The sequence below is a fragment of the Lacerta agilis genome, chromosome 5 (genome assembly GCF_009819535.1).
Source record: "Lacerta agilis isolate rLacAgi1 chromosome 5, rLacAgi1.pri, whole genome shotgun sequence".
In the NCBI taxonomy this organism is placed as follows: Eukaryota; Metazoa; Chordata; class Lepidosauria; order Squamata; family Lacertidae; genus Lacerta; species Lacerta agilis.
In genome coordinates, this window is record NC_046316.1 from 61,164,506 (window position 1) to 61,181,466 (window position 16,961).

At 39.6% G+C, this 16,961-nt stretch overlaps 1 protein-coding gene across 1 annotated transcript in view; it reads right to left on the bottom strand.

Annotated features, from left to right (window-relative positions):
* The window catches only part of PAK2 (p21 (RAC1) activated kinase 2), a 36,606-nt gene that overhangs the window by 14,795 nt on the left and 4,850 nt on the right, over nt 1-16,961 (bottom strand). The window contains exon 2 of the mRNA XM_033150151.1: nt 1,403-1,613. Coding sequence (XP_033006042.1) covers nt 1,403-1,589 — 187 coding nt within the window. The 5' untranslated portion in view covers nt 1,590-1,613. The remainder of the gene's footprint in view (nt 1-1,402; nt 1,614-16,961) is intronic.

Genomic DNA, 16,961 nt, shown 5'->3' on the forward strand with positions numbered 1-16,961 from the left:
TCAGCCTAGGAAAACAGCTGTAAAACAGCTCTTTTAAAATTTTGTAAACCTAGCCAGCAAATATTCTTTAAACATAACTATTAGGTGCACAAATATGTCCCATGATTCTAGTAACCAGGAAATCTTGAAACAGACATGTACCAAATTTCAGCTAAGTCATGTAGAAGGAAACTCAAACACCCATCCTGGCACTCACTAAGCCCCCCAGACCCTCTCAATTTTTTATTTTAATTGAGGGCATTTTGTTGTTTTCAGGAGGGGGCTTCCTGCTTTTTTGGGGTCTGCTTTTCTTGCTTGGTAGGTTGAAGGCATTTTGCCTAGATTTTCCTGCATCTTTGTGTTTGCAATTCAAACTGGAAAGTGACCATTTGAAACTAGTTTCTGCATGTTGGCTCTATAACATTGTACATGTGTGAGCTAAGTACATTTGCAGCCTATATTTTTCACCTCAAGTCTAAGCTTACAATTAGGTGGGCAGTTAAAGGCTATAACGAAGATTAAGATGTAAGCATTTTCATTTTACCCAGCCATTTTCTCCAAAACATTTGTCTAATTTTCTCAAATCCTCCAAACTTTCAAAACATTAAAGCTGCACAAGTCTGTAACACAGCTCTACTAATTTTAGTCAAAAGTGGGCTTAGTGAAATTTACAAGACAATCCTAACCATGTCTACTCGGAGGTAGGTCTTATTAAATTCAATAGGGCTTGCTCCTAGACGAATGGGATTATGATTGCAGCTGTCAGTGACAGTAGGCAATGCTGAGCTAGATGGGCCTATAGTCTGACTTCATGTATTAAATTTGTTTTAACAAAAATGAATCCAGGGAGGATTGCCTCCTGCCAACTAGACAAGAGTGTACAGTATGTTCAGTTGTGTTGTAATTCTATAGGCTGCTTCTCTTCCCATCCCCTCATAAAAAGAAGGGTGATTCTCCATTTCATAGACTACATACCAGTCTGTTTCTCTCTGCCTCCCGGAGAAGGGGGAGGAAGAGAAAACAGGCATACGGTAGCTCCAATGTGCTGCCTCCAGCTAGACCTCTGTCACAGGACTCTATTTGGATCTACCCTGGCTGGAATGGCCTGCTTTTGGCCAATCTCTTCTTAGCAGGAAGAGGGACAGAGAGAAAACCTGCATGTACTCAACCGGATGATTTCCCCTACTCCTAGGGAGAGGGACCGACAGAAAGAGAACACAAACCCAAGGAGTCCCACAGCATTTGCCCAGCTGAGTAACAGTGAAGCTGGTTGCTAGTTTTTTGCGTGCCAGTGCAATCACTGAAATGAGATCCATGTTGCACTGTTCTGTAAGGCATGTGTTTCCTAGCTAAAAGAATGCATATGGCACAATTGAGTTGCAAAGGGAAGAATGTCTTGAACCCACACAATGCAGCATCTTACCTTTTTCAGTGCCAGAGAAAATAGAGATGATTTTGTTCCTAGGCTTTTTCTCTTCTGGAACAGAGGGCAGGGGTTTCAAGCTATGATTAGCAGATAAGGGATCTTTCCCTCCTGAACTGAAGATAGTGCTGCTCATCCGAACAGGTGGAGCTGGTGGCTTATCTTCGAGTTCTCCGTTGTCAGACATGATACTTAATGGCTAGTCAATGCACTGCAATTAAATAAACACACAGTCAGTAGAGATAGCAAAAGCATGTTACACCTTGTTTACTCTTCTTGAATTCCAAGTCTTACACACATTGTTAATATTCTCTATTGGGTAAAGAGATCTTATTAGAAATGTGCAACAGATTCAAATGAATCCTGAACAGAAGCATGGTGTTTCAGACAGATTCAGGGAAGTAGTATCTTCCTGAGGCATCTTAAACCAAATCAGGGACCTCTGAAGGAATCTGCGGCATCTTGGAAATTCAGACATTGAAAAAAGCACTGAAGATAGTACACCTGCAAAAAGTGAAACATTTATACCCAAGTTTGCACATAAGAAAAATACTTGGGCAGAGCGGGTGGGAGTAGGGGGGATACGGTATCTCTGTCACTGACAGTTCTAGTTTCTAATCAAAGATACTGAACTTAATTTATCAGGGTTCTCCAGTCACAGTGTTTTGGGGGTAGGACACTGAAGCAAGACATTACCTTGATCTTTTACCAATTCTGCTAGCTTGCTGCTTGTTTGAAAAATGTTGACTGCTCAAGTCCTTCTGCCTCTGTCACATGCCCTCACATCTACTACAGTCAAATCCATTTTGCACTTAAATTTCTATGCCTTTTGCTGCCAACTGAGCAAAGCCTATGCCTGAAGCTGGTTTTCTGCCCTTTCATATTGACAAAACCAGCCCTTCCACCTAGGCTTCTGAAATGTTAACATTATTTTCCTGGTGGCACCTTAATAAAGAATGCCATTTTCATACTAACATCACTGCCCACAAAGCCACAGAAAGAGAAAGAAATGCCTTTGAGTTATTCCAGCACCACAAAAGCATCAACTTTAAAGATGCATTGCACCACACACACTAAACAGAATCCAGATTTTATTCTGTATGTTGTAATCTCCCAAAGAGATTATTGATACATGATACAAAATTTGAGTACATTTTTTGGCAATAGAGGTATTTCTCACTGCAGCACTTCATACCTGCAATCCTCCAGTAATTCTGCAAAACAGCAGTGAGTAGAAACAAACAACTTTGATCATTCTGCAGCAAAAAGGTAATATGGCAGTAGACTCTGTGAAGTAAACAGGACTGAAAAGAGCCTAGGAAATGGCTTGCAATTAAGTCTCTTTCTATTTGCTTGATGGTGGTTTTCCAGTGCTTCGTTTTGGGTGGATATAACATGACCCCTCCAACAAGGAAAGGTGCTCTGTCACCCAATTAACATAGCCCATGAAATCTTCTTATTCTTTTCTTTTTAAAAAAAACACCAAACATTTATCTTGCTAAATGAACATCAGGCTGGATTCAAAATAAATGTGTATATATGTTTGTTTCAAACACTCTCAGATGAAGATGACAGGTAATTTGAAAGCCGTTTCCAGATGTAAGGATGCAAGGGAAGACTGGTCGATTTTTTGTTTTGTTCTGTTTCTGTTCTTTATCTGTTGTTTTTGTTGTTGTTGTTGTTTTTCTGTAAATGATTGAATGTTAGTTTACTTTGTTTGTAAAAATGAGTGAATGTAATAATGAGTGAATGTTAGTTTATTTTGTTTGTAATATGCGAATGTATTAATAGTTGTATTGGCGAATAATAAAATAAAGCTTTTTTTTTTTTAAAGAAAGCTGTTTCCAGCATTTGGGTCACTATTCTAAATTTTTTGTTTCAAATATAGAATCTCCCTTGCTGTCGTGGGCCTCGTTATTTCATTAAACTGCCTAATGGAAGTCACAGGTGCACAAATAATTACTACTCATCAAACAAGACTATTTTGATTAGAACGGTGACTTAATTCCTGCAACCAAATAGATACCAGGCAAGTTCAAATCAATGTGAATGAAATTCAGCACTCTGACACCACCCTGCCATCAGTAACAATAGATGCCAACAACTGGCATATTTCCCCTGTCAGGGTGTTAATGTAGCAAAACTATAGCCACCCCCCCTGACCCAGACTCTGCAGCCCTACAAACTCCCTTTACCTACAGTAAGGATAAAAATAATGATTTTGTAAAAATAAAAAAATAAAAAAGATTTCAAATCACATTTAACTATGTAGGTTTCTCATAAATATTAAGTTAATATAAGCATATTAACCTTGCAGTAACTCTCTAAACTGAATCAGTACATTGAATTGGTTCACATACCACATTAAAAACTAGCTTTTCAGCTATGGTTTAATGTGAATGAGCTGCATGCTGTCCCACACAGCAGAAATTGCAACTGCTTTGCTCTTCCCCTCTTCCTGTTACACTCCTGGAAAATAAGCTATGGTTTGGCTTGTTGAATCATGCAATTTAGGTTTGCAGTTTGTTTCCTCCAAACTACAAACTTTAAACAAAGACCAAACATTGGCTTCTGTTCTGGTTTGTTTGGAGAAAAACCAACCATGAGCCTGAATCCAGATGACATTTCTCAGCAGCACAACAGGAATGGGGATTAAGCTAATTGTCTGTTATTCTGCAGTGTGCACCAGCATGTTGCTCGCTCACATTAAACCACAGCTTATTTTAACTATGGTTTAATGTGAAGCATGAACCAGGCCATTGGGTTAAAGGAGCTTTTCTATGTAAATGAAGAACTAATTTGATCATTTCTAAAATGTGGGTAGTTACATTCTACCTACTAAACATAGGCAATTCATCTTCATTGGATGAAAAACACTTAGACTAAAGTCTAACCATTAGACTTTTTTGTTTGTTTGTTTGTTTAAAACTGCACTGGTTTAAATCCATTAATCAATCCACCTTGCTTGCAACTCCTGCTTTATCCTCCTGACTTTAGGCCCGATTTATAGTTTTGCCCAAGTCCAACTATCTTCCTTGGTCCTTCTAGTTAACCACACAGTTCTGCCACCCCATATTTGCTCAAATTCATGCTTTTCAGTCCACTGCCTATTTCCACCCTCCTTCCTCCAGGCACCCTGCTCTTTGGATTGACCCACATGCAGCTTTAACTCCAATCTATTCTCACTTCTTTCCACAGAAACTGGACTATAAACCATTTAGTTCACTGATCATTCCATCCCACCACACCACCTAATTCTGTCTATGCCAGAAGCTTCACTGTCATAAACATATCAGATTTTGTTTATTCACTGTCTAGAGGAGTTGGGACAGATTTAAGTGCCTTAAAAGGTCCCCAAATAAGAAATGTCATAACTAAAATACATTTACATTTTCTGTTCAACTTAGCATTTGTTAAAGAGTGCAACTGAAGTGCAATCTAGGCATGTCTACTCTGAAGTCAGTCCCACTGAGCTCAATGGGAGTTAAAAAATTGCAGCCTCAGTTTTCCTGTTAACAAAGGAGCAGCTTGTCCCTCCAGGCTACACACCTTTTAGTAATTCCATTCCACTCCTCCCATCTCAACCAGCAAAGAGCCAAGATGAAAGGTTACTTGATAGGAAGTCCTGAGCTACTTAAAAGGCACTCTGGCTTAGAGCAGGAAAGGTATTTCTTTTGTTACTGGCACTGGTGAGGATTTACTGAATAATGATACTTGCTTAGCATCATTTTTCTTTCTATTTTTATGCAAACCCATAACAGTTTTTTTAGCAAATAATGTACAACTTAAGAACGCCTTTGGTTCCTTTCCTCTCAAGTGTCTCTCCAGTAGATTTAATATGATGCAGATTTAATATGATGTTGAATTGTTAAAGGTAAAGGTAAAGATACCCCTGACCATTAGGTCCACTTGAGGACGACCTATAAGCCGAGGGAGACAGCTTCTGGGTCATGTAGCCAGCATGACTAAGTCGCTTCTGGCGAACCAGAGCAGCACAGGAAACGCCGTTTACCTTCCTGCCGAAGCAGCACCTATTTATCTACTTACACTTTGACGTGCTTTCAAACTGCTAGGTTGACAGGAGCTGGGACCAAACAACGGGAGCTCACCCCCGCCACGGGGATTCGAAATGCCAACCTTCCAATCGGCAAGCCCTAGACTTGGTGGTTTAGACCACAGCACCACCCAGAAAGTTAGAGCGGTAACTTATTATTATTATTATATAATATTATTATAATATTAACTGATTAATTGTAATGAATTCTTGTAAAAGCAAGAAGCATATTTTCTTCCATGAGTAGCAAAGCAGGAATCAGAAAAGAAAAGAAAAGAAAAGAAAAGAAAAGAAAAGAAAAGAAAAGAAAAGAAAAGAAACTTTACCTCCTATTTTAAAGGAAAGGGAGAATACTTTTTAAGATGTTTGCCACCTGCAAGGGGATGCTCCAGAGGCCTCTTTGTTGCAGAAACCTGAGGGTGGTCCTTCTCAGGCTGGTGGGATAGTGGGGTAGGAGAGCTGGGGGGGGGGGTCACATCTGGCAATCAATGTGCTCCTTTGGTTTCAGATAATACATGTATAGAGGAGTCTAAAAAGCCCAGGACACAAATTTTCATGGCCCTCTTGCAGTTATGGTGGCTCATTTACCAGAAGTAATGTATTTAGCATTAATTCTGGAACTGTATACTCTATATTCTGACCAAACTAAGCCCCAGGCTTTTTTGACTGGTGTATCCATGTGCTATCTGAAACCAAAGGGAGTACACTGGTTGCCAGTTGTGAATATATTGGCATTATTTTCAGCTCTCCTACCCCACTAGGAGAAGTACCAACTAGCTGCAAGATACACCAATACTGCCTGGTCAGTAGCCCTCCTGAAGCTTTTCAGGGACAGGTGTCTGCCTGGCCAAAGGGAGAGACGTGCTTCCCTGCTGTAGCACATGCACACAGTACTAACAGGGAGGAAGGAACACAATGAGGACCTTCAAATCAGCAAGTAGAGACAATTTATCAGGGATTTCTTCAATCAGTTGTGGCTCAGCTGGTGCTAGAGAAATAGTTTCTGCTTTTATCCAACAATGAGAGACATTTAAAAAAAGATTCTGAACATGACCATGCTGACCAAAACACAGGGCAAAATCAAACAAGGCTCCCATATTCTGTATATGTTTTGATGGAATAGCTGTTACTCCATTGACCTCAAACCTTCTCCCTTAAGGATACAAGGAGATCTAATTAGCATCACTCCAGTTTGTCTGGATTAAAATTTAATCTGTTCAGAATTGTGCAAACTACCCATAGCTTCCAGACGTGTTTTGTGCTGAAGAGTCACACTATAAACTGGGGGTTATAGTAACAGCAGCAGTCCTGTAATTTACAAGTAATTATCCAGTGACCAGAGCAAACAGACATTGAAACAAAGTGCACTGAACATTTAACAGAAAGAGAGTCACTCACATACTTCATACCCAATATGGAACTGTATTTCTGACTCGGCTTTGTGCCTGCAGTGAAATAGCAAATGATTGTTAACACTCATAGAAAAGCGAGTGATAATTAGCAGGGAAGGAAAGGGAGCGTTTGAGCCCATGGAACCCTCTAAAACCAACCATGTCAACCTAGAATTATACTTCCATTCCAACTTCATTTTTTGAGAACCAAATTACAATGAACCCAGACAAGGCAGAAACCTGGCCTGCTTTGAGCAAAGTTATCAGACAGTCTTGTTAAACTTGAGATATTGACTCAGCAAAGCATGTGCAAATTTGTAGTGACATAACCAGAGGATAAAAAGAAGCATCCAGGATTGATTAATTAAAGCAATGTTCATTCCTGGGAAATTAGATGAACAAACTGCGTAGAGTAATTTACAGGGAAGCCAGGTTTACATTAAGGGAGATTCTCATTAGCTTCCAGCACTTCCAATACACGTACCTGAGATCAATAAAGATATGGGCCTTGTCAAGTATAAAATTTACAGGCATTCTTTTCACCACATTCCCTTAAAAACATACACATAAAGGGGGAATATCCAACTACACATAGTCAAAGGAGAATCTGATCTATGATTCACTGGGGGGGAGCTGTAGTACACAACAACAAAAAGAGGATTGCTCCTTCTATTCAATATTATTGTATAAATATATAAAAACATTTATTTAACATCCCCTTTGGCTCTAAAAAAACAGCTTCCACATATTTTTACAACAGTAAAACAGTACTGTAATATACCTCAAGGACAACATTCAAGCCATAATTGTTCAAATAAACAAAACTGCAATTAGATCAAGTCAACAAACATTAAGGGTCTGGTGGAACAAAACTCCCCTAACTGCCCACCTAAAGGACATCAGCAAGTACCGGTAGCTGTTCTGTATTGCCATTTACCTTGTGCAAGAAAACTGGCAGACTATTTCAGGAACTCTAGTTTTCAGCTTCTCTATTAGTCATTGCTCAAGTATCTATTAGTCACTGCTTAAGTGATTATTCACAGGCAAGCTCTTATTTCAGATGGAAACAGAATGGTCCCAAGTTCCATAATAATACAGAACAGGGATGCGAACACAGTGAAGGCACATGTGAATCCAAGTTAGAGAGTTATTCTATGTGCATCTCTGCTCCAAAAACAAGTTCAGAGAAGTTCAACAACATTAACCATATCCCAGATATATTCCAGGTTCCAACTAAATTCTGTTTGTAATGGGTACCTACTTTTTTCCCCTTTTTGAAAGAACATGGAGAAAACCAGTTTTCATTAAGTACCAAAAATCTTAACAGCAGATAAAGTTGTTGGCATCCATCAGTCTCAAGAGACAATGGAGACGCGCATCTTTGCAGGTGAAGCCAAACAGCAAAGTAACCCTAACTCAAATTCTTCCCTCTTCAGTAACTATGCACAGAGCAAGGAAAATGACAAGAAAACCTGAACCAAAGCATTAATGCTGAAGTATAATGGCCTATGAGAACTGCAGTTTGCCCAGCTTACCCCATTCTCCTCCATTTTGGAGGTTCTATAGAGGTGAGCACACATGACCAATTCCAGCTACACGTGTCTTTCAGTTTCTCCACTGAACTCTACAGGCTATGTCCCTGGGGATATTTTAAAACAGTCTCTCAGTCTCAACCAGAAAGTGAGTGATCTACAATGAGATGGCACTTTCCACTTTTTTCATATCTGTGTGTCTTCTCCTTTCCTTGCCACTACTCTATTCAATTTCCCCTTCTATCCAGTTACCATTTCAGCCCCCCTCAGTCTCACAAGATTTCATGGCATAAGTTCTTATGTGACTGTTTGAGTTGCACCACCCACCACCTTTTATACTCCCCCTACAGCTTTTGAGAATGTGAAAACATTGGGGTAATGCTGAATCGACTGATTCCATCTCTTGTGCATGGGTTTTGGCTACTTAAATATGGGCACAAGAACACTTACCGGCTATGTGGTCCAGTATTAAAAAGAATTATGTTTCTTAAATTAACGAACTTTTAAAGTTACAGGTGGGTAGAACTTTTAAAGTGCAAGCAGATCTCCCCTAAGGAGGTTTGTGCAGCTGCTACATTAAGAGTGCATTATTTATTATTTCACTGAAGCTGTATGGCGAGCTAACTCCTTACTTTTCAGCAAGGACAGTTAAGCAATCTCTCTCCAAGCTCCACTTTCACTGTCTAATGGAGCACTGGAAGAAATAGCAACTTCTGCTTCCTGGTTGTCTACACTCTGGTTTCTTTAAGAGTACTATGCTTTTTTAAAAAAAGCCTTTAAAAAGCCCTGCATAAAACAAGCCAAACTGAAAAAAAGTGTTTCCCTTTCAGCTGCTAGGTTTGAGATATGAAGGTGTGTGGTCCACCAGTCTCCTTTTATTAAAATGGGAGCCTTACAGCATTTGTCTTGACTTTTGACAAATTGGAACCCTTGCTTTATGAATGCACTACTCAATATGTCCTTTACCAAGCTTGTTCATGGTGTAAGAGGAAATCCTCTTTTGTACTTTATAGTCATGTTAAAAACAGGAAGTGAATTACTGCAAGCCATTTCAAAAGCAAAACAGAGCTGAATTTTTGCACAAAGCATGGCAGCACTGATTAGGCATACAGACACAAGTTACAATATATCACAATTAGACAGCCACAGCAGAATATCTGGTTGTTTGTGTATTATTTGGCACCACACAGGCCAAAACAAGCACAAACATTCTCAAAAAAAGATGGGTCAAGAACAACAAAGAACTCCCCACCATTGTGCTGGAGAGGCTGCAAGAGGCTGGTATGTAAATTCATGGATATCAATGACTCTATTATTGAATAGACATACATTGATTTGTCAGAGACTGTAACACTCCAACAGAGGACTTCCAGCAAATATATATTTTCCACCAAAAGGTAAACAAACACCAAATCACATATTTCAACAGGCCTAGAAACCGGGGGGGGGGGGGGAGAACAGCAATGTTTTAGGTCAGCAATAGAGCATCCTGGGAGCAAAATGTTCTCCCACTGATAACTGCATTGATACAATCATAAACTGATGATCTGCCAGATTTGCGTCCTCTACTCTTTTCTGTAGACAATGACTTGTTTCTCATATACTGATAGTAGTAAGCATTGTTGGCAAATACTGTCACTTGCTATTTACATTTTCTTCTCTATGACCCACACATACATACATACATACCCCTGCAAACAATATATCACAAAAGTTAGTGATACATAAGCTGTTAGTTCATAAGGTGCTAAAAGGTTTTGCAGCAAAAATCATAACTATCTCTATGTAATTTAGAGACATGTTACTTCAGGAAACTTAAGTCTGGTTTCTTCTGGAGGCATGAAGTTATTCTGTCAACGATAGTGTTACACGTACATGTAAAAGATTAACAAATGTAAAATGTGAATGTGACAGAAATGTGACTGCAAACACACACATATCACGTGGCAGATAAATCAAGAAGCAGTAAAAAGACAATACACACAATAGGGAGCTTCAATCAATAGCAAGTCATGGTTTGCTTGTATGTAATATATGATGTAGCATATTTCATTAGTATATATTTCAGAAAAATTACAAGCAATTCAACAATCACAAGAAAGTGTTGCGGTCAATTTTCAAGGCACAAAGTCCCATCCTCACCCAAGAAGATCCCTCCATGCAGCCCCCATTGAATGTAGAGCACAGGCAACTCCCATTTTGCTGTGTTCAAGGCACGTGCAACCACTGACATGCATGCCATTTTCAGCCCTGTAAGGGGGTGGAATGGGTGCAGGCTAATGTGCACTCTGCTGACATACACTATGACCCGGAACGCAACCCCTGTGCAAATGGGGAGTTGCCTGTATGTTTCTTTTGCTTTACATAGTGGATAAAGCAAGATCAGTTTGGGGAGGGTGGAAGCATCCCTTATGTTCTCTTCAGGACCAGCACAACTGTTCACAGATAGATTCCAGAACAAATTACAGTAGCTAGAACAGCACTTCTATTTTGTATTCCAAAACGTCCCAACTTAGGTGCCTCAAGATGGAATATAAAAAGTGTCAGCATATTATACACAGAGCACTATTTCTAGCCTGCAGAATAGTTCCCATGATTCTGGCAGGAGTCAATTTTAACACAATTATGTTTACTGTTGACTCAAGGTAATGTCCAAGCTTCTATGACAAGATTATCATAGCAACTCTTTATTTGGCCTATTTTGGGTTGTATCCACTAACACAATGAGACTTCCATTCCTCCCCTTCCCCTGGTATGCCCCCAAAATCTGTTCTGGAGGGTCCCCAACCCGAGAGAAGAAGAAAAAGCTCTGTTCTGTGGACCAAAGTCCATTGAGTCAGTCCTTTGTTGTTTGAATACAGCCCTTTGTTTTTGCTGTTATTAAACACATGAAGTTGATGCAAGTATGCAAAGCCAACAGAAACTAGTCATCCTGCAAAATACACCATCCACTATTATTCAAGCAATTGTAACTTAAACCTCTTCAGTATTTCAAAGTAATAGATAAAAAGGAATTTTAAGCACTCCTCCAAAATCATATTTCAATCAAGTGTCTTAAGAAGAATTCTACCAATGTTTCTAAGTAGTAAATGAATCATCTGGAGATTATTTAACTTATGATCTATCCTTATTTTATGCCCTTCTAAGTCTTTCATCTTTATAAAATTGCTGCTTAACTCTGGAGATTTAACTGCAGATATTTGTTGCTCATGTCTGAAAGGCACTATATTTAGAAGGCTTCTAACATAAACATGAGCTAGTTACAATGGCTCCAGACACTAGATAATTAGTACTTAACCTGTATACAGTAACATAAGACTGATGTTTTGATATACAACTAGAAAGGGAAAACATTATTACACAGTAAGAAGCAACCCAAGAGGCAATGAAAATGAGAGGTGACTTCTTCCCCACGCTACAGCTACCAAAAGACCATAATATTCTTTATGGAAATACTTAGACAAAGCTCTCAATCATCAGTAGCAAGGCAAGAATTACTTCTACTATTACAGACACATAAGATTTATCTCCTTCCTACACCAGAGGACCACCTGTTCCCCAATACTACCCTTAGAATTTACAGGAACTTCCTCTTCCATCAGAAATGGTGAGCAGCTACTTATTTTCAAAACTTCAACACCTTTCCAAAAGTGCACAGTTTTCTTAAGGTATTTGTTTTATAATATGGCTACTGCAAATTCAGATTTGCCAGATTATCAGATCCATACTGCTAGGATCTTTCTGTACACCAAACAAGTCACAAGCATGACCACCCTGTTAAATTGAGATGATGATTAAAGGTAAAGGTAAAGGGACCCCTGACCATCAGGTCCAGTCGTGTCCTGACTCTGGGGTTGCGGCGCTCATCTTGCTCTATAGGCCAAGGGAGCCGGCGTTTGTCCACACTTTTCATTAAATAATGTTTCTATAAGCCAATCTATCAACAAAGCAGCATGTAAATCTTGTTCAATAAATAAGACACAGCACATGTAAAAAGAATTTAATTATGAAGACCTGAAATGAAAAGCCAGTCATTTAAACTATGAGAACAACCAACATCCTAGACCAGGGGTAGGCAACCTAAGGCCCGGGGGCCGGATGCGGCCCCAATCGCCTTCTAAATCCAGCCCACGGACGGTCCAGGAATCAGCATGTTTTACATTAGAATGTGTCCTTTATTTAAAATGCATCTCTGGGTTATTTGTGGGGCCTGCTTGGTGTTTTTTACATGAGTAGAATGTGTCCTTTTATTTAAAATGGCATCTCTGGGTTATTTGTGGGGCATAGGAATTCATTCATTTCCCCCTCCCCCCAATATATAGTCCGGCCCACACATGGTCTGAGGGACGGTGGACCGGCCCACAGCTAAAAAAAGGTTGCTGACCCCTGTCCTAGACTCTCTCAGCAATTTGGCTGACTTCTCCCGGGGGGGGGGGGGGAATTGCAAGCAACACTGATGAACTTTGAGGCTAGGAGTATTTTGTACTAGCTGTGCTTGTGAGAAGCTCTACTTGTTGAGATGACCAAAGCTTTTTCTCTTAGGTGAACACCAAGCAGCCACTGCTCATACCTTCATAAAGAATACTGAACTTTATGAAGCACTATCCTCGATAATATTTTGGAAACTTTAGCCTATTCCATGTTCAACTCAACATGCTGGCAATGACCCACAAAGCCCCAGAAAGGCTGGGACTGACACGTCCAAGAGGCCAGCCTGATCCTTATGGCAACATCGTAGACATGCTCAACCAACTGAGCTATCCATCAAGCTTAACATATTACTTGTCCAAGGCCCCTGAGATGGAGCAGGATACAAATATATTATCAAAGTAGCTTTGAATGCCATTTCTGCTACTGCTTACTGTATCCTGCAATATATGCTACTAATTGGCAGGTAAGATGACACAAACATCATGCCAACATTCAGAAGTGCTTCAGAATGTTACCAGAGTGAAAACTAGGGCCGGTCCAAGAAATTTTGCTGCCTGAGGTGAAGGACAAGATGGAACCTCCCCACACCTGCATCCCATATACTGAAGTCAACTGGATGGTAGCTGAATCTTACTACAGCACTGGTGACAGGTCAGCATTCTCCACCACAATGAGAGCAGCAGGCTAGCTTAGTGGGTTGCAGAGCATGCCAGGTGACACTCACAGCTCTGTTCTCCTGCACTGCACTGCTGCTGCTAACCACCCACCCCAGCAACTGTCACCTAAGAAGACTGCCTCACTCTGTCTTAATGATAGGACTGGCCGTGATGAAGCAACAGAACTGTGTAAAAAGAGAGAAAAACGGGAAATGCTGTGGGGGGGGGGCACACTTTAGCAATGGCTGGATGGTACAAGGCTGATGCTTCTTAAAAAAAACACACACACACCACACCCTGCTACTTGCATAGCAGAATAGCATTAACATAATTTTTTACAATATGTTTTAATAAAAATAAAGCACAGAGATGTTAATACAGAAGTAAAAAAGTTAATGTTTAAAAAGCACAAGTGGATGTAGGGAATAAACTCTCTATGCTTCCTGCTTAATAGTAGCTATTTCAGGAGGATGTCTATTGCAGATAGTTGTGAACATTTTTTCCTGGTTTCAGGTTTCTTCTTGCCTGTGGCTTCCTCTGAAGCATGCAGTAGCAGTCATTCCCTGAAGTAGCACTTGTGACTAAATCAGCTACAGATGATTAAACTATTGTGTCCTATTTAATTTCACATAATAGGTTGCCATGTCAGTCAACTGATTGGTCAAATATTGTCCACTGATCACCTGTTATCTGATTGTGGTCAAGTACTGTCAAATATTCCAAGACTGTCACAAAGTAGAGGGCAGCTTATTATTCTTTTAAAAAAATATGCTGTCATTTGTTAACAAGGGAAGGAGTGAAGACAGCTTTACCCCCAGCCCTGCAGCAGTGGGGAAAACCCAGTAATGCAGCAGAGCATCTCCCTCTAGCTACCTGCTATAACCTGTAAGCATCTCTAAAATGGAACACAAGCATGCATCATTGCAGAGGTCCCTGCCTAGGTGGTAGATAGTCCAGACTAGGACCAAAGGTACCCAGGTTGAATTCCTTCTTTAGCTATGAGGTTTAATAGGTGAAATGAAGCCGGTCCATACAGGTGAAACTTGAAAAATTAGAGTATCGTGGAAAGGTTCATTTCTTTCAGTAATTCAACTTAAAAGGTGAAACTGATATATGAGATAGACTCATGACATGCAAAGTGAGATATGTCAAGCCTTTATTTGTTATATTGTGATGATTATGGCGTACAAGCTGATTGAGAAACCCCAAATTAACAATTTCAACTTTGGGGTTTCATCAGCTGTACGCCATAATCATCACAATATAACAAACAAAGGCTTGACATATCTCGCTTTGCATGTCATGAGTCTATCTCATATATTAAACTCCAGTAGCTAGTGAAAACAATCGCTTACATAAATGGACTTTTCCACGATATTCTAATTTTCGAATTTCACCTGTACAGTACACTCAGTCCAACCTACCTCAGAATTGTTGTAAGATCAAATGGGTGAAGGACAAGGAGAGAGAAATGTATACTACACTGAGTACCTGGATTTGGGCGTGGAAAGGACCCATTTAAAATGTAATAAAACTAAGAATGAGAGTCAGTGTGGTGCAGTGGTTAGAATGTTGGACTAGGGTCCTGGGAGACCAGGGTTCAAAATCAAACAGCTCTGAAGCTCTCTGGCTGACTTTGAGCTCTGAGACAGAGAGATCTGTCTCTCAGGCTAATCTACCTCACGGCAATTGTGGTGAGGATAAAATGAAGAGGGAGAGAATAATGTATGCCATCTCGAGCTCCTTGGAGGAAAGGTAGGATATAAATGTCATAAACAAATACTTTATTATTTGACCAGTCAGTTAACCAAATACCTTTTGATAAGTCAAATGCCCATCACTAGGAAACATCACTTAAAATAAGAATCTCCCAGGTATTTGATGGACTATGATCCAACTGTGTCAAGGCTGTATGTTAATGTCCTCCAGATTGTTGATAATTATGTAATGATTTGTTGTTAAATGTTGATAGAAAATGGCTAAAAATAACACCTTTGTTTTAAACTTGATTGCAAGTTGCCTGGAAACAATATGGCAGTGTTTCTGATTAAATAATAATATAATAACATCAATATTACATGGACAATGCCACACCAATAGTCACCTAATCTCACTAAGATATAGGGGCAGTTCAGATTAATTATTTTAAAATTATTTTACCAATTTACTTCATCATGTCTCCCAATCACAAGTTACAGACATGCAATTACACTTCCAAAGAACTCGAGTTACTTCCATCCCTAATTTACTAGCAAGAAATTAAGGCAATTAGACACTGGTGGATATCTTGTTCAAAAACATACTTAACTAGCACAACAAGATAACCATAGTCACAATAATTCAGGGGGTGGGAGGGAAGAGGTGGGTCTTCAGCAGACAATCCAGCCTCAAGTTTAGAAACCAGTGTAATAAAGAATCAACGCTTGATAACCAACCAATCTTTTCACAGTATCAACAAGGCAATTATAAAACAAGCAGGTATGGTGCTATAGACCACAGAAGATATAAAAACAATTCAGTATGGAAATGATCACAGCAAGCAACAGTAGGTCATCCTGTAAGGTTATACAGGAGAGTATGCCATCTACCTGTTCTATTCACACAGTTTGGGCAATTATCTGTTGCAGTCTGTTTGCACAACAGACTTGTGATTGCACAAAGTGGATTTTGTTTTTCCTTCCTTCCCTCTACCTCTTCATGCTGGCAAATCTGCCCTAGAGAGTTTGGGGCTCTCTGGAATAGACAGGGGGGCATGGGCAGAGAAAAGGAGACCTTGCTTGCACTGGCACATTGCTTGCACTGGCACACAAAATCAAAGTTTGAAGTTGAAGTACTTACAATGACTTTAAAGTACTGGCTAAGATGTACAAAATGCTGTTGGAATGGAACTTAAAAGATGAAGAAGTGAAATCGGGTGATGATTCATTGGGCAAAAGATATTGGACATAACATTATGCTAGAAGACTGGGAAAAACTTGGAGGGAAGGAATGAAATTTACGGCATGTACGTCAATAAAGAAAATTATTGAAAATGATGTATAGATGGCATATTACCCCAGTTAAACTAGCTAAGATGTATAAGTCAGATAATAAGTGTTGGAAATGTAACAAAATGTCGGCACCTTTTTTCACATGTGGTGGGACTGTAAAAAGGTGAGAGTGTATTGGGATATGATATATCATGAGTTAAGGAAAATGGTGAGATATAATTTGTTAAGAAAACCCGAAGCTTTTTTGTTAGGTATTGTAGGTACAGACATTGAAAAAAAGGACATCAGACTTTTCCAATACGCAACGGCGGCAGCTAGAATCCTTCTAGCACAAAAATGGAAACAAGAAGAATTACCGACGAAAGAGGAATGGACAGTGAAATTGACTGAATACGCAGAAATGGACAAACTACCGGGAAGAATCCGAGAGCAGCGGGACCGAAATTCATCAAAGACTGGTTAAAGTTACGAACTATTGAAAGACAATTACATTTGAATACGTTAA